The sequence below is a fragment of the Bison bison genome, unplaced genomic scaffold (assembly GCF_000754665.1).
Source record: "Bison bison bison isolate TAMUID 2011002044 unplaced genomic scaffold, Bison_UMD1.0 scf7180017864063, whole genome shotgun sequence".
Classification (NCBI taxonomy): domain Eukaryota; kingdom Metazoa; phylum Chordata; class Mammalia; order Artiodactyla; family Bovidae; genus Bison; species Bison bison.
Genome location: NW_011494635.1, coordinates 12889784 through 12907753, shown reverse-complemented (window position 1 = coordinate 12907753; position 17970 = coordinate 12889784). Strand labels below are relative to the sequence as shown.

The window sequence follows — 17970 nt, the reverse complement described above, 5'->3', positions numbered from 1 at the left end:
GGCGGAGGGCGTAAGGCGGGATCGGCCAGGCTCCTACAGCGGCGCCACCTCGGCCTCCCGTCAGCGAGTCGAAAGCCTCCGGAAGAAGCGGCCGCGTAAGTGCCCGGCGGGGGCGCCTTCGCGCCTCGCCCTGCCCCCTTCCGGCCCGGCCGCCGTTTTTCCGCGCGCGCCGGCGCGGAGACAGTGCCCCCGCACGGTGGTCCCAGTTGGTGCTTGAGGCTGCAGGCCTCAGGCCCCCCAACACGCGGGCCTCGGGTTCGGCTCCGTCCGCCCATTTTGTGCAGTGGTTCGCTCTTCTGCTTCTCAGTTGTCCGAGTGGAGCGTCTTTTCTCAGGACCTTTTCTCCGGTTCTTAGCTCCTTGTGCATTCTTTGTCCGAGAGTCACATGCTTTTTTTTCCTCGAGAAGGCTTCTTTTTCACTCTCTTTCACCACCTCCCTTCCCCCCGAGTTGTTTGAATCACCAATGTCTCTCCAAGACGTTACATCCTTTTTATCTGGAGATTTTGGGCTCAAGGGAGATGGTTGAGTTGTTGCAAGCCTAAAACTGGATTCCGTGTTCTGTGCGCTAAGCTTTGGCTGCTTTTCTTCCCATGAGAATTCGGGTCTTCTCTCATCCAGGTATTGTCTCTGTTTTCTTTCCATCTCATTGCCGATGTTCACAATTCAGTACTGTTGCATTCTGGGCTTTTTAGGAATTTTTCTTTTGAGGGAAAAAGACATCTTCCTGAATATCGTCTAGGCGATTGCACATGCCTTTCCTAAAGAATCGGTTTCCCTGTTTTATTATAGCGTCTCTTTCTGCTTTGTGATCTAGTCTGTATATATATAGATGATATATATATAGTTTTTTTTTTTTTTTTCCCTTTTTCTTTACGGGTCTTCAAGTCTTCTATCAAGCAGCCATTGCAACTCTTGAAAATATCCACTGTCTTGATACTCTAATATGAACTTTCGGATATAATAACAGTTTACTAATCCATATGGTTATACCGTTTTTTTCGCTTGTTTCCAGATTCCTATTTCAGGAAACCAACTTGTTTTAAACGCAGAATTTGAGAGTGAGAAAGTGGCAGTAAGGTCTTTATTGGATAGTACCTCAGTCTTTATTGGATAGTACCTCAGCCCAACAACCCATTTGCTTTACTCTTCTGTGATTTGGATGATTAAATATTAAATGCAGCTCTAGTTGGCTATGAAAAGTTGGAGAGTTTTCAGTTCTTTTGTCTTTCCCTGTGTTCTTGAAAGAAAGTTAGGAAAGAAAAAAAAAAAGAAAAGAAATTGTATACTCTCAGCCTATGCCATTTTTAGAGCCTGGTGTTGAGAAGCACCTGATTTTTAAGTGATGCAAAACTCCTTCATGGTTTTGAACTGCCTCAATTCCAGAAATTCAGCAAATAATCGCAGCCAGGCAGCCAGCTCTTTGTGACCATTGACTACAAAGATTCCAAGTAAGTATTGTAATTTGGGTGTTTGCCACAAGTCACGCACTCTTTAAAATTTTTTTTTCATTTACTCTTCTGAAAGCTTTAATAAACTCCTTTTGACCCCATGGACTATACAGTCCGTGGAATTCTCTAGGCCAGAATACTGGTGTGGGTAGCCTTTCCATTCTCCAGGGGATCTTCCCAACTCAGGGATCGAACCCAGGTCTCCACCTTGCAGGCAGATTCTTTACCAGCTGAGCCACAAGGGAAGCCCGCTAACAGGTGTACCACTGGACCATACAGAAAGAACAAATGGAAGGAAAAACACTACCATGTCTATTTCTTTAGGTCTCGTTATCTGAGAGGTGGCTTTTCATGATTTTTATAAGGACTGGTGAGTTCATTATAAACTCACAAAGGGCTTTCCCAGGTGACTTAGTGGTAAAGAACCTGCCTGCCAATGCAGGAGACACAGGGGATGCAGGTTTGATCCCTGAGTCAGGAAGATGCCCTAGAGAAGGGAATGGCAATCTACTCCAGTATTCCTGCCAGGAGAATTCCATGGACAGAGGAGCCTGGCGGGCTATAGTTCATGGGGACATGACTGAGTGACTTTCACTTCACTTCACACCAGTTAGCTGTATTGACTGCTGATCCCTTCAAGAGTTATGCTTTGGTGTTAACTTTGAGAGAATTCAATAAAGGTGAAATCTTTGTATTTTTTATTAGAATTAGGTATAGGGTGGTGCCACCTTTCTTTTGTTCGGAAACTTCATTCTGATGTTATTGTACTACTTATCTAAAGGTATAGGAGGCTAGTTGTTATTAGAAATTAGAAAGAGCTGTTTGGTTTATCTTAGGAATTATGAACCCTGATTATAGTCATGTTCTGCTACACATGTTCCCTAGAGCAGCATGATTCCCAAATCTGTCCCCATCTCAGACTTAACACCACACATCGCAGTCATTAGAGAGATGGCTAGGTGTGTGTGTGTCTAAGAAGTTCTTTGAACATTTTAGATTAGCTGGAGTATGTTTCATAGGTCTGCAGCTGCTGCTGCTAAATCACTAAAGTCGTGACCAACTCTGTGACCCCATAGATGGCAGCCCACCAGGCTCCTCCTTCCCTGGGCCGCTCCAGGCAAGAATACTGGAGTGGGTTGCCATTTCCTTCTCCAATGCATGAAAGTGAAGAGTGAAAGTGAAGTCACTCAGTCGTGTCCGACTCTTGGCGACCCCGTGGACTGCAGCCTACCAGGCTCCTCCGTCCATGGGATTTTCCAGGCAAAGAGTATTGGGGTGGGTTGCCATTTCCTTCTCATAGGTCTGAGAGAAATATAAAGATTGGTTTAAAATGATGGAAACAAAGATGCTAATGATAGTAACATAATACTTAGGTGTTTATATTAAACACTGTGCCAAATACATTTCTTTTGAGTCTTGCAGTTATTCTCTGAGATGGGTATTTGTGATCTCCATTTTCCAGATGAAGAAACAGGCTCAGAAATTTTCCCTTGGTCCAAGGCCATTATAGAGAGTTAGTAAGGGAGCTGTGTTTTGATTCTAGTTGCGGGTGTCTGACGTCAGACCTGGTGTTTCTTGGACTTTCTCCATCTTGGAAGGTACAGGCAACATAATCCAGAGTAGTGGTGGAATCACTCAGAAGCTAAAAAACAAAAACTCTGATCTGCAGAGAGGTCCAAAAACATCTTTTAATTTTTAAAATCTTATTTTTTTAAGTTTATTTATTTTGGTCGTGCTGGGTCTTCATTGCTGCATGGGGTTTTCACTAGTTAGAGCAGGAAGGGGCTACTCTCTCATTGTGGTGCACAGGTTTCTTACTGCCATGGTTTCTCTTGTTGAGAAGCAGGGACTGTAGGGTGCCCAGGCTTCAGTAGTTTTGGCTCCTTAGCGCGCAGACTCAGTAGTTTTGGCACACGGACTTTAGTTGCTCCAAGGCATATGGGATCTTCCCGGGTCAGGGTTCAAACCATGTCTCTTGCATTGATAGGTGGATTCTTTACCACTTAGCCACCAGGGAAGCTCCAATTTAAAAAATTTTATTGAGGCATAATTACATACAGTAAAATGTACAATTTTGACAAATGTAACAAGAGAACATACATTTTAATCTGGAGCCCCAGATGTACAGCAGATGTGCAGGAGGTGTGTGGAACTTGGGGATCACAGTGCTTTATGGCAGTGTTGGGGGGGATGAGCTAGATCTTGGAAGGTGATGTTTAAGCATGTGAAGCATGTTTCAGCACTCCAGGGAAAGCTTCGTGACGTGCTGATTTTGAACTCATACCAATCATTGAATGTCCTTAACCTCCATTAGTCTAGAAAATAAAGCTTTTGTTTGTAGCTTGATAGTACTAATCTAGAAAATAGTTAGCTTTCCTTGATATTTGGGGGCGCATCAGTGTTGTCAGAATGAGACTGGTGCTTGGGTCCTGTGAGGCTGCCTTTCATCTGGCGCAGTGTTTATCTTCAGTTAGGGAATTAGAAAGGGCCACCACCAGGAGCTCAGGGAAAAAGTTAGATTTCTATTTCTTTGTAGCCCATTTTTGAGAGAAAGAGTAGGAGAGGATGCTTTAAAAAAAAAAAAAAAAATTGGCTGCATCTGGTCTTAATTGCGGCAAGAGGGTCTTCCCTCGCGGTACATGAACTGTCTAGCTGTGGCATGGGCTTGGTAGTTGCTGTACTCTGGCTCAGTTGCTCTGTGGTGTGTGGAATCTTAGTTCAGCCACCAGGGATAGAACCTGCATCCCTTGCATTGCAAGGTGGATTTTTAACCACTGGACCACCAGGGAAGTTCATTGACTGGTCACTTAAAAGAGCATTGAGGGATTTCCCTGGTGGTGTAGTGCTTAAGAATCTCCCTGCCAGTGCAGAGAACAGGGGTTTGATGCCTGGTCCTGGGAAGATGTCACATGCTGCAGGGCAACTACACCTGTGCGCCCTAGAGCCTGTGCCCCACAAGAGGTGCCGCCACAGTGAGAAGCAGGCGCTGCAACTAGGGAGCAGTCCCCGCTTGCAGCAACTAGAGAAAGCCCCCAAGCAGCAAGGAAGAGCCAGCGCAGCCGAAATTAAATACTTAAAAAAAAGTATTGAGGTTCTTTGGGCTTAAATTTATAACCTTGTGAGCTCTTTTCAGGTTCATAAGTTGGGGGTATGAAGTTCGTAACTTTAAACACTTGTTTCTCCATGTTTTCTCTGTTTTTGTCAGCAAGGTAGACTAAGATGTGAAAGTCCTTTATAATGGCTTAAAGTTTGCTTTCTAAAAGTGAAAGCTATCTTGCAGATTTTAGTTGGCTATTAGGTTTTGTTATTCATACTTCTTGAATATAAAATTTATTATTGAGTCTGCTGGTTTTATAGTAGGTAGTATTTTATAAGTATCTGGTCCCTGAGTTAAACTATTTTGGGAATATTTTTGAGGTCCAGCTTTTAATCTGAGGCCAAAGCTTTCTGCTTAGAGCAGCCTAGGGGTTTGGGTTTGCAGTGTCTTAACCATTTGTGGTCTGGTAAAGATGTAGTTCATAATGTTGAAAAATTGAGCACACTTTTATAAATCATATATTTCTCATTGGAAAGCATTTCAGTTGTTGGCACCTATTATCAGAGTGCTAATAATGATTTTACATAGATTTGTGAGAGAAAGTTTAAATTCTTTCTAGGAAAGTATCCTAAGTCAAGTGCACTTTGTCTAGACAGAGTGCCTTGGAGGAAATACATCAGAAAATACGCTGAAGGCTGAAAACAGACTCAAATATCTGTGAAAATTGAAAGTGATAAAATAGGCCTTCATTTAAGAGATGAGTGTGGTGGGATAGCAAAAGCTACTTTTCCCATGTCTTTTCTTGCCAGAAATACGTAATTTTTGAATGAGAATTGGGAGGCTTAATCCAGTGATGTTATAGTATATGGGGCAGTCTCTCGGTCATTGAGAAGGATCTAACCCCCCTTTGACAGGCACGGAATGTATGGGCTGAGAGATTATCAGAGAGTGTGCTTCTGATGGACCTCCCATGTCTTTCACTGTCTTTCAGTTCTTAGGGGTGTGTAAATGGTTTGACTAGTAGTATAATGGAAAAGCCAGAAACCAGTGCAGTCTGAAACCAGTGAATAAGAATATGAACTGAGCTATTTACTCTTTCAGCCTGAGACCCCTTACTTTTTCTTATAGATTGTTGGTCCTCTTTTCCTAAGGTATGTGTATTTTTTTAAACTACTTTTTATTAAAAAAAAAAAAAAATTAACCCCCAAATACTTGTTTTGTGCTCATAGGTTTGTATAGATACTGGTTAAAAAATACTTTTTAAAGGATTTAGGAAACCTGGGCTTGAGTCCCACCTTTTCCTTTTCTTGACTGTGACCCTGGGCTCCTTTCTTTGCACTTCAGTTTCTTAACTGAAAGTAAAGTGGGGTGATTACCTTGCTTGGTTATTGTAAACATTAAATAAGTTCATGCAGTGAAGTGCTTGGCTATTAATAGATGATCATTTAAAACAAAATGGCCAGTAAACTAATGCTTCACCTTTTTAATCTAAGGAAAGGGGGAAAAGGCTTAATTTGTTTTAAGCCTTGCAATCTAAAGACCATTGGTGTTAGTTATGTCCAAAACTTCAGATTCCAGTGCTGTTGATGAGATATATTTGTTAGTAGAGTGCTGTGTCTTTGCTATCCACAAGGTTGGCATCATCTTAAAGTTGGTACTTAAAGAATGGTGCTTCTGGTAGAAAAATAGGAATTGAATCTCCTTGCTTCAGTCATACCTAACATTGTTGTTTCCATGATTGCAGAAACTTTTTATTCTTCCAGTCGGGGCCAGACTTCATGACTTACGCAGTGAAAGGTTCAGTTAGTCCCTCATCACTGGGAATGGAGTTTCTGTGGGCATTTAAAAAAAGAAAAAATCATGACTCCCTGCAACTGAGGTGAATGGCTGCTGGGGAGTCAGCCACAGTGTTCTCTTTAGAATTGCACTGACACTGTTGGTTTAATTTGGGGGAGAATTAGTGTTTAATAGTATTTAAGTTTTCCTTCCTGGAACATGGTGTATCTTCCCATCATTATGTCTTTCAGTACACCATTTTAATAATAGTCATACATGTTTTAGTATTTATTTCTAAATATTTTATGGGTTTGTTATGCATGACATTTTTCATATTATTTTAGTATTTCTAAATTTTTTTTTATGCATGATATTTTTTTCATATTGTTTTCTTGCTGGATTTTGCTTATATAGGAAAAGCTATTGGTATGTGGTTTTTTTTTTTGGTGTGTCCAGTTACTAAAAATTTTTAAATTCTGTTGGCTTAATTGATTTATCTTAATTTTTGTTTTATGGAGTCTTATCGAGATAATCATGATTTTTCTCCTTCAATGTACTAATGTACATTTTCTCCTTAAGTGGAATTTTAATTGTGAAAACTGTCCTTGCCTTCCAGAGAAGAATCCCTTTTGGCTGTGGTGTATTACTCTTACTGCACAACCGGATTCTGTTTAATACTTTAATGTTTTTGCATTTATGTTGTGGGACACCTCTTTTGTAGTTTTGATGAGGTTAGAATGACTTGAGAATCTTTCTAGGTTTTTGTGTGTATGTGCCCCAGAAGCTGTTAGTGGTTTGCCTGGAAACTGTCAGGGCCTGGTACTTTTTGTTGTTGTTTGTGTGGTAGATCTTTGACCTTTTAAAATTTTTTCAGTGCTTTTGACTGAATTTTCTACTTCATTTTGAGTCTCTCTTTGTACTCTTTTTTCCTTGCTAATCCTCTGTTTATGGTACATTTTAAATTCACTGTTACATAGATTGTAAGTTGGCTTATTTGTACGATCTCTGGTTATGTACTTCATCTTCCTTGACTTTTTTTGTTTTTTGGTCTAAAGAAAAGCTATATCTTTTTTTTTGGATATACTTACCAGAAATTTGTTTGTTTTAATGGCTTTTTCAAAGCTTGATTTTACTGATTAGCTCTGTTGTGGCTTTGTTCACAATGTTTTTCTAATTACATTTACTTCTTGCTTTCATCTTTAATAACTTTCTTCTGCTTATTTTGGGTCTGTTTTATTTTTTTAGCATTTCAAATTGTATGTGACATTCTCTTTCATTTAGACTTCCATATTTTGAATACATTTGATATCTAAGGCTAGAAGTTTCCATTGGAGTTCCACCTTGGGTAGATATCCTATTCTTTTTGACACATAGAGTTCTCATTGTCATGCATTTAAAAACACATTTTGTTTCGATTTCATCTTCAATCTCAGAATTAATACAAGTGAGTTTGAAGATTTCCAGGTGGATAGACTTATTTCTTTGTGTCTGTTGGATTCATTTCTTTTTAAGAAAATATTTATTTGTCTGTGTCGGGTCTTCACTGTGGCATGTGGGCTTAATTGCTCTGTGGCATGTGGAATCTTTGTTCCCCAACCAGGGATTGAACCCTCATCCTTGCATTGCAAGGTGGATTCTTAACTACTGGACCACCAGGGAAGTCCCCTTACTTTCTTATTTTGAGGTATTGTGGAAAGTGTGTGTGGTTTTGTTATTTGGAATTTTAGATCTGCTGATTTGTAGATTTGATAATTTCTTGTTTTTAATGTTTTTTGAAGCATATGTCAGGGTCATATCAATTATACTTTTATATGCATGTGACATAATTTCTTTTTGTCCCCTTATAATGCTTTTTGTTTTGAATGCTTTGTAGACTTCTAGTATTGTATTTGTTTTCTGTTAATATTTTGCTTGATAGAGTGGAGTAACACTGTCCAGGCATTTGTTTTGCTTACCCGAATTCAGCTGTATAAATGTGACAAAGCATGGTGCCAACGACTGCTTACTGCTTTAGTCAGTGAATATATAATGCAGGTGAGTTTAGGGATGGTAGACCACTGTTTGGAGGGGCACCCCTTATACTGTGAGCCCTTGATAAATGCAGTGTTGGTCTTGAAACATGAGGTTTGACTTTTACTGTATCATGTTTCCTGAATGTAAGTCAGCTGCTCTATCAGTCTGCAGTGAGGAGCTTAAGATTTTGATTTACTCATTTTTGACTGAATGTCATTTTCATCTTAAAGCATCCAGCTCCTCCTTATGAGACTCCATTGTGAGTGTTTTACTGTTTATTTACCTTCAACCTATTTGTATTATCTTATTTTAGATGTCTTTTTTTATATAAGCATATAGTTGAATTCTCTGTTTTTGAACTGATTTCCCGTCCCCCCCCCTCCCCCCAGTTGTTTGAAGGTCTTATGTTCATTTTCTCTTCTTCTGGAGTTGCCTGTAAATTTTTAACACATTTAAACCATCACTTCTTTATTCTTGTTTAGAAATAATCAGAATCTATATTTTCTGTTCCCCCACAAGACAGAGCTGCTGCTTGCTTTGACTTTCCTCTCCTTTCTCTTCCCTCTTCGACTTCCTATGTTGAAATCATGTAAATATTTTAGTTCCGTGTTGCTTATTTTCCTAAAAGTCAGCATGTATTGCTTCCTGTGCTTATCATTGTTCCTTATAACTCCTATCTTGGGTGATCTACAGTATTATATTGGAGTGTATCTTTCAGAGAAGGTCTTTGAATAGTAAATGTTGAGCTCTTTCATGCATGGAATTGCCTTTCTCTTGTACTCCCACTTGAGAGCTGATTTGACTGAATACGAGTTTCACATTATTTTCCTTCTAACTTTGCTGGTGTTCTGTTGTCGTCTAGTGTCTGTGTTACTGATGTGAAGTCTAATTTTACCTTTATGTGATCTATGTATCTTTGTAGGAATTCACTTTTTTCCTTTGGGAGTTTTCAGGATTTCCCGAAATTTCAATAAGATGTCACTGTAAATCTTCCCTTATTCCCCACAGAAAATTTCTAGAACTCCTAAAACATAGACTGTTGTGCTTTCTGGTTCTGTGTTTTATATATCTACCTTTCTTTCATACTCGAGGCATTTTGGGAGAATTTCTTTGTTTTGTTTCCCTTTTTTTTTTTTTTCCTGCAGCTTGTTTGTTATTAAATGTATCTGTTGAACTTTATTTTGGAAAGAAATATTTTCATTTTTCTATTATAAAAGTGACTATTGAATATAATTTACTTATAATAAATTATATCCACTCGAAGTGTACAGTTCCATGCATTTTGATAGATATACACAGCCATAAATCTCCCCTCTTGCCCCCAACAATTAAGATTTGGGTTATCACAGAGAGTTTTCTCCTACCCCTGTACAATCCTTCCCTCTCTCCTTCCCTAAGCCAGTGATTGGCTTTCTATCAGATGCAGAAATGGTTAGTTTGCATTTTCTAGCGTTTCATATAAATGGACTCATATGTTTGCGGAGAGTGTCTTTCACTCAGCCTTTTTTTTTTTTTTTAAATAAGTATTTATTTATTTGGCTGTGTTGGGTCTTATTTGCAGCATGCCGGGATAGTTAGTTGCTGCTTGCAAAGTCTTAGTTGTGGCGTGTGGGATCTAGTTCCCACACAGGGATCAAACCCGGGCCTCCTGCATTGGGAGCCTGGAGTCTTAGCCACTGAACCACCAGGGATATCCCCACTTACCCTGTTTTTGAGAGTTACTTGTAGCTCAGCTGGTAAAGAATCCGCCTGCAATGTGGGTTCGATCCCTGGGTTGGGAAGATCCTCTGGAGAAGGGAAAGGTTACCCACTCCAGTATTCTGGCCTGGAGAATTCCATGGACTATATACAAGTCCATGGGGTCGCAAAGAGTCAGACACGACTGAGCTACTTTCTTATTTATTATTATTATTAGCTTAAGTGTATTGTTACCATTCCCCAGAATCCTTTTTTGGTTTTGAAAGCTTCATATATCACGCGAAATACTGGGTTGGATGAAGCATAAACTGGAATCAGCATTGCTGGGAGAAATATCAATAACCTCAGATACGCAGATGATACCACCCTTATGGCAAAATTGAAGAGGAACTAAAGAGCCTCTTGATGAAAGTGAAAGAGGAGAGTGAAAAACTTGGCTTAAAACTCAACATTCAGAAAGCTAAGATCATGGCATCCGGTTCCTTCACTTCATGGCAGATAGATGGGGAAACAAGGGAAATAATGACAGACTTTATTTTCTTGGTCTCCAAAATCACTGCAGATGATGACTGCAGCCATGAAATTAAAAGATGCTTGCTCCTTGGAAGAAAAGCTATGGCAATCTTAGAAAGCGTATTAAAAAGCAGAGACATTGCTGACAAAGGTATATCTAGTCAGAGCTATGGTTTTTCCAGTGGTCATGTATGGATGTGAGAGTTGTACCATAATGAAGTCTGAGCACCAAAGAATTGATGCTTTTGAACTGTGGTGTTGGAAAAGACTCTTGAGAGTCCCTTGGAATGTACAGAGGTCAAACCAGTCAATCCTAAAAGAAATCAAACCTTGAAAACTCATTGGAAAGACTGATGCCGAATCTCCATACTTTGGCCACCTGATGTGAAGAGTTGACTGGTTAGAAAAGACCCTGATGCTGGAAAAGATTGAAGGCAGGAGGAGAAAGGGACAACAGAGGGTGAGATAATTGGATGACATCATCGACTCAATGTACATGCGTTTGAGCAAGCTCCGGGAGATGGTGAAGGACAGGGGAGCCTGGCATGTTGCAGTCCATGTGGTCGAGAAGAGTTGGACATGACTGAGTGACAAAACAACAACCCCCCCTCCCCCAACTAGGAAATTAACATTGATACCACAGACCTTATTTAGATTGAGCCAGTTTTACCTTAGCTCTTATGTGAATGTGTATTTAGTTCTATATACTTTTATCACATGTGTAGATTCTTGCAGCCAAAACCATACTTGGCAATAATATCTTAATTTCTAATTTTTCTTTATGGCAGCTTATTCATTTTTAAAATTAATTTATTTTTTTTTGAAGTATAATTGGATGGCATCGCTGACTCGATGGACGTGAGTCTCAGTGAACTCCGGGAGTTGGTGATGGACAGGGAGGCCTGGCGTGCTGCGATTCATGGGGTCGCAAAGAGTCAGACACGACTGAGTGACTGATCTGATCTGATCTGAATTGATTTACAATAGCTTATTTTTCATGGATGAAATCACCTTTTACCTTGGCCAATATTTATGGTTCTTTTAAAGCCTCCTCTTTGTTCCTGCAACTGTTTCTTAAGATGTTAGCATCTTGTTTTTGTGGTGTTGATTTCCCTTTTGGTAATTCTGGTTTGTAAAGTGATAGTCTCTGGTTTAAGGAATGCTGTTCTTCTGTCGGTGGGTGTCCTGTGAGTTTACTCATCTGTCAGGATGGATTGTAGGGGAGAGAGGGGAAGTGTGGCCAGTTGTAGGGGCTTCCCACTTCTGGGTAATAGTAGCTGTGTGGATGCCATACTGATTGTTGAGCTCAAGTGCCTGTGCTCAGTGAAGAATTTGCCTCCTTGGAGGCCGCGGAGGGGAGTGACTGGCCTGTGCAGTTGTGCCAAATGCATTTTCCCACCATGTGACTTACAGCTGCACCAGAGCCTGCTTCTGTTTCCCCGTGGCTGCTACCCCATCGACACCTTGAATGGAGCACTCCTCTGCTTCCCTCACCTTCATAGCTGCTTCCCATTTTAATAGCGTTTTTCTCTTGAGGGTTCTGGACAGTTACTGCCTCTGTCAGCTTAGTCCTGGTGATAGTGTCACTTATTGTTTCTCAGAATTATTTTAGAAAATCAATACATCTGTCTTTAGTCATTTCAAGGATTTAAGATGGGAGGAGAAGACATGTATAGCTAATGTAGTTTTATCTTGATCCAGTCTCCTTAAGGCATTTTTTGGGGATGGATTTTTGGGGGATGCTGTGCCGCATGGCACGTGGGATCCTAGTTCCCCGCCCGGGGCTTGAGCCTGCACCCCCTGCACTGGAATCATGGGAGTCTTAACCAGTGAACCTTCAGGGGAGTCGTGGGGTAGATTTTTGGAGATGGATATTTGAGTCACTGGTAAAGAATCTACCTTACCAACGTAGAAGATGCGGGTTTGATTCCTAGATCAGGAAGATCCCTTGGAGAAGGAAACAGCAACCCTCTCCAGTATTGCCTGGGAAATCCCGTAGACAGAGGAGCCTGGCGCAGGCTACAGTCCATGGGCTTGCAAAAGAGTTGGACACAACTTAGCGACTAAACAACAAATTTGGGTATTAACTTTGAAATACCTGTTCTATTGATGGCCATTTAACCCTGATTGACTGACATTGACCGCTGGAGCTTATAATGTTACACAGGGTTTGGAATTTCCTCTGCCTGTAAGTTGGGTTGGCTGTCACCGTGATATTTTTCTTTTTGATCTTTGTAGTTTTTTTTATAGATTTGCTTCCAGATCAGACAATCATATTTCTTCTCCCCCAGATCTTTTTGTTTATATTTTGTATGGTTCTTGGAAACCTCAGGGTATGAAATGGTTAATAAGTGTGAATTTAGTTTTCAGGGGGAGAAAAGCTGTTTTGACTTTTTTTTTTTCCTTTCCTCATTTAGTTTTTCCTTGGTTTGGCTTGGATATTGGTGGAACCCTGGTCAAGCTGGTTTATTTTGAACCCAAAGACATCACTGCTGAAGAAGAAGAGGAAGAAGTGGAAAGTCTTAAAAGCATTCGGAAGTACCTGACCTCCAATGTGGCTTACGGGTCCACGGGCATTCGGGACGTGCACCTGGAGCTGAAGGACCTGACTCTGTGTGGACGCAAAGGCAATCTGCACTTTATACGCTTTCCCACTCATGACATGCCTGCTTTTATTCAAATGGGCAGAGATAAAAACTTCTCGAGTCTCCACACTGTCTTTTGTGCCACTGGAGGTGGAGCATACAAATTTGAGCAGGATTTTCTCACAGTATGCATTTTTTAGCTTATATACAATTTATGGGCATTTGATTGTTAAAAATAATACCAATAGCAAGTGGTGGAATTGTTTCCATCTCTAATGGAATTTGAATTTTCTTGAGTCAAATTAAGATTAAATAGTGATAGGAATTGCCATTTAGAGATTGTTGTATAGTTTACTTTTTGCCCAATTCAGGTGAGTTGAGAATCAGAACCACTGTAAGCATAGCATTTTGTTGTTATTTTAGTATGAAAAAACAATAAAATTGTAATAAGCAGAGTACGGAACTACGAGTGAGGAGCTAATATCATTGTTTTGAACAACTAAATTGAAAAATAATTTTAAAAAATTAGTCATTTCATGTTAAAAAGTTGTTTCCAGTCTTATCTACCACTTAATTTTCTTAACCTCCTTGTTTCTTGGTGGTTTTACTATTTGGAAATATGAGGAGCTCAGGTCCAAAGCAGTGTTTTTTCCAGGCCTCAGGGCTAGTCAGAGATGTTGACAGTACTCTCTGTGCTTAGTCGCTCAGTTGCGTCTGACTCTTCGCAACCCATGGACTGCAGCCCGCCAGGCTCCTCCGTCCTTTCGGATTCTTCTGGCAAGGATATTGGAGTGGGTTGCCATGCTCTCCTCCAGGGAATCTTCCCATCCCAGGGATCGAACCCAGGTCTTCTGCATTTCAGGCGAATTCTTTACCGACTGAGCCACCGCAAAAGTACCATTTTGTTTTCCCCAGATGCCTTTTGGTGTATCCTGAGCTGCATGCTTGTTACCAGGAGTCTGGACACTAGGGGGAGCGCCATTGGGCACTTGATTTTGTTTTCATTCAGTAAGCGTCTGTAAGTCCTTGAGGCTAGGTCTTTTGAGGGTGGATGTGGGCATAGATGGGAGAATTGATAAACGAGTTTGCCAGGACTCTGATCTTCAGGGAGCAGTGTAGATTTAAAATATCTTCAGTGACCATGGTTTTTATGCCACCAGTGAAAATGTTATTGCAGAGATTCTGTCTTATGTTATTTTTCATCCATCTCCCCGCTTGAGTGTCAGTGTGTGTTTGTGACTTCTTTGTTTGTCCTCTATCTTCTTTCTCCCATAACCTGAGTATAACCATAAATAGGATTGACATGAATTTTATTTTCATTTATATTTTTTTGACATGAATTTTAAAATGAGGTTTTGCTTTGAGTTTTTCATGGTTTCTTTTCTCCCTGTGAGTTAATGGGAAGATAGCAGGAGGAGAGGAGGTCCCCTTCCTTTGAGGTCGTAGTGGACTCTGGATTGTAACTGATAGGTAAGGGTGAAACTGATAGGCATCACCACCCCGACAGACATGAGTTTGAGCAAGCTCCAGGAGTTGATGACGGACAGGGAAGCCTGTCGTGCTGCAGTCCATGGGGTCACAGAGTCAGACACGACTGAGCGACTGAACTGACTGAAAGAAGAAAACCTATGTATTTCTCTAACTGGAGAGGTGCCTTTGAAACATATTCAAAAACCATTCAGAGAGAATAAGGGCTTCCCTCATAGCTCAGTAGGTAAAGAATCTGCCTACAATGCAGGAGACCTGGGTTCAATCCCTGGGTTGGGAAGATCCCCTGGAGGAGGAAATGGCAACCCGTTCCAGTATTCTTGCCTGGAGAATTTTATGGACAGAGGAGCCTGGCAGGGTACAGTCCATGGGGTCACTAGAGTCAGACGTGACTTAGCAACTAAACCACCACCAGAGGTGGTGTGGTAATCCAAGGAGAGAGGCAGAGTAGCTTTTAGACCTTAGTTGCCTCCTAGGCGGTTGGGGTTTCTAATCTGTATGCATCAGTGCTGTTCTTGAAAACTGTATGAAAGTGAAATGCCTTACTAATGCTGCTTGTGCATTGGGAGTGATGATGATTTAATAAACCACAGTGAAATATTTCTAATAATACGGAGTTTATCCTGTCTCTTTTTTGATGTGAATCAGATTTCCTTGTATTGAGTTTTCTTGTTGGTACAACACCTACATTATGAGTAATTTGATGAAATAACCTATGTATTAGACATATAACTATGTCAATTAGACTGAAATTCATTAGGAATAATGGCACAACAGGACGGGAAAGATAAAAGGAGGTCTTAGTTGGCATATAGTGGCAGAAAACTACTTTGGTTTCTGTTAGGCCACTAATGAAAATGCTGACACTTGAGATTCAAGTGTCAGGAAGTCAAAATTGAATTCATTGTGACAGGGAGGGCATGAGCAGATGAAATAAGGACAGCCATGAACATTTTCAAGGGTTTGGGTTTTATCCGAGGAGTAACTTAATATTCTTAATTAGGGATTAATTAAGGATTAAAATGAAATTACCTGTTAACTTCCATCTCCTCTGGATCAGAATAAATTGAATATAAATGTAATCAAACAAGAGTTGAATGAAAGGGGGAGGACTTAACGGGGCTAAACTTGGTTGTAAACAGAAATAGTTGTTTTATGGAGTTGAGGCATCTTTGTTGCATATATTGAATAGATAGATATGCTGGTAGCATTTGTTTGAAGGTTGAGGTAGAAGTTCATAAGTAAAAAGTGAAAGTTTATATCATCTCTCAAGTTAGCACTGTTACAGGTTTGTGTATCTTTTTTGTTTTTCTGTGCATGACTGTGTATGACATAAACATGGGCATCTAAACATGGTTTTAAAGCTAGGCAGATTGAATCATTTTATAAAGAATTTCTCAGCTTACTTATTTTTTTTGACTTGTCTTGGAATTCTTCCCACTTCATCTTAATTGAGTAAAGATCCTCTTCATTCTTGGGATTTCCCTGGTGGTGTCCAGTGGTTAAGACTCCGCACTTCGACTGTGCAGGGCATGAGTTCTGTCCCTGGTTGGGGGGCTAAGATCCCACACACTGCATAGCATGCCCAAGAGAAAAATAAGCAAAAAAATGTGCATAAGGATCCTCTTCATTCTTAATTACTATACAGTGTTCCATAATATGAATAATAATGTAATCATTCTTTCTGAATTATTTAAATGAAATTAAGTTGATAACACTTATTTATGTTTTATGGCCTGAGAAAGACTTATTTTATTTATACACCCACAATACAAATAACATTGTTCCTAACTTTCTAGTGGTTGTTTCATTGCTTCTTTTGTCCTTTTTATGGACAACATCCAGTAATTATTTACATACAGTCATTTAGATCATAAAGCAGATAACATTAATGTTATTTGCCTCTATCACAGGGACTCCAGTATCTGGAATTTTTATTAAGAAGGCTTAATTTGGGTGGTGAATTCTCAACTGTGTATCTTATGACTAGAAAATGACACTTTTAACTTTTAAATTTTGATTGTGCTAAACTCCCTCCACCCCCCGCAGGTTATCACCAGTTTAAATAGTGAAATATTTTACTTTCTTTGGGCCCCCTGCGTTGGAAGGTGGAATCTTAACCACTGGATACCGGGGAGGTCCCCTGGCCACTTTCAGTCCTTTGGCTGGTTGTTATTAATATAAGTTGTGGCCTGCTTTAATACTGCTGTATAGCCTTGAAGGTAGTCTTTGGAAGGTAGATGTTAAGAGTGCTTGTTGTTCGCACCATATGTTTCTAGGTCCTTGCGTCTTAGATTTCTTAGAATTTGATTTCTGATGGGACTGTGGCCTTAGCTGTGCTCCTGCCCTGTGGTCCCCAGAACAGGTATCTTGGTTTCTGCTTGGGTTTTTGGCACATTTCTTCAGCTCCTGCGGTGGTTTATAGGTAGAGTGTATTGGATCTGTGGGAGCAGGAATCTTGTCAGTCCTTCCCTGTATTTGTTGTCTCCAGACAACAAAAGCAGATCTGTTGTGTAGTTCAGTTCAGTTCAGTTGCTCAGTTGTGTCCGACTCTTTGCGACCCCATGGACTGCAGCATGCCAGGCCTCCCTGTCCATCACTAACTACTGGAGTTTACTCTAACTCATGTCCATTGAGTCAGTGATGCCGTCCAACCATCCTATCCTCTGTCGTCCCCTTCTCCTCCTGCCTTCAATCTTTGCTAGCATCAGGGTCTTTTCCAACGAGTCAGTTCTTTGCATAAGGTGGCCAAAGTATTGGAGTTTCAGCTACAGCATCAGTCCTTCCAATGAATATTCAGGATTGATTTCCTCTAGGATGGACTGGTTGGGTCTCCTTGCAGTCCAAGGGACTCTCAAGAGTCTTCTCCAACACCACAGTTCAAAAGCATCAGTTCTTTGGTGCTCAGCTTTCTTAATATATAGTCCAACTCTCACATCCATACACGACTACTGGAAAAACTATAGCTTTTACTAGATGGACCTTTGTTGGCAAAGTAATGAGTCTGCTTTTTAATAAGCTGTCTAGGTTGGTCATGACTTTTCTTCCAAGGAGCAAGTGTCTTTTAATTTCATGGCTGCAGTCACTGTCTGCAGTGACTTTGGAGCCCAAGAAAATAAAGTCTGTCACTGTTTTCATTGTTTGCCCATCTATTTGCCATGAAGTGATGGACTGGATGCCATGATCTTAGTTTTCTGACTGTTGACTTTTAAGCCAACTTTTTCACTTTCCTCTTTCACTTTCATCAAGAGGCTCTTTAGTTCTTCACTTTCTGCCATAAGGGTGGTGTCATCTGCATATCTGAGGTTATTGATATTTCTCCTGGCAATCTTGATTCCAGCTTGTGCTTCATCCAGCCCAGTGTTTCTCATGATGTACTCTGCATATAAGTTAAATAAGCAGGGTCACAAT

General features: G+C 40.4%; 1 protein-coding gene across 2 annotated transcripts in view; it reads left to right on the top strand.

Moving 5' to 3' along the window:
* Positions 1-141: 141 nt before the first annotated feature.
* The window catches only part of PANK2 (pantothenate kinase 2), a 28616-nt gene continuing 10787 nt past the window's right edge, over positions 142-17970 (top strand). The window contains exons 1-2 of one of the 2 annotated variants that reach the window (XR_824992.1): positions 142-619; positions 12904-13256. Coding sequence is in view for 1 of the 2 variants with exons in the window: in XM_010836473.1 (XP_010834775.1) it covers positions 592-619; positions 12904-13256 (381 nt within the window). In the remaining variant the exon portion in view is untranslated. The remainder of the gene's footprint in view (positions 620-12903; positions 13257-17970) is intronic. The other variant, XM_010836473.1, reaches the window with a different exon arrangement.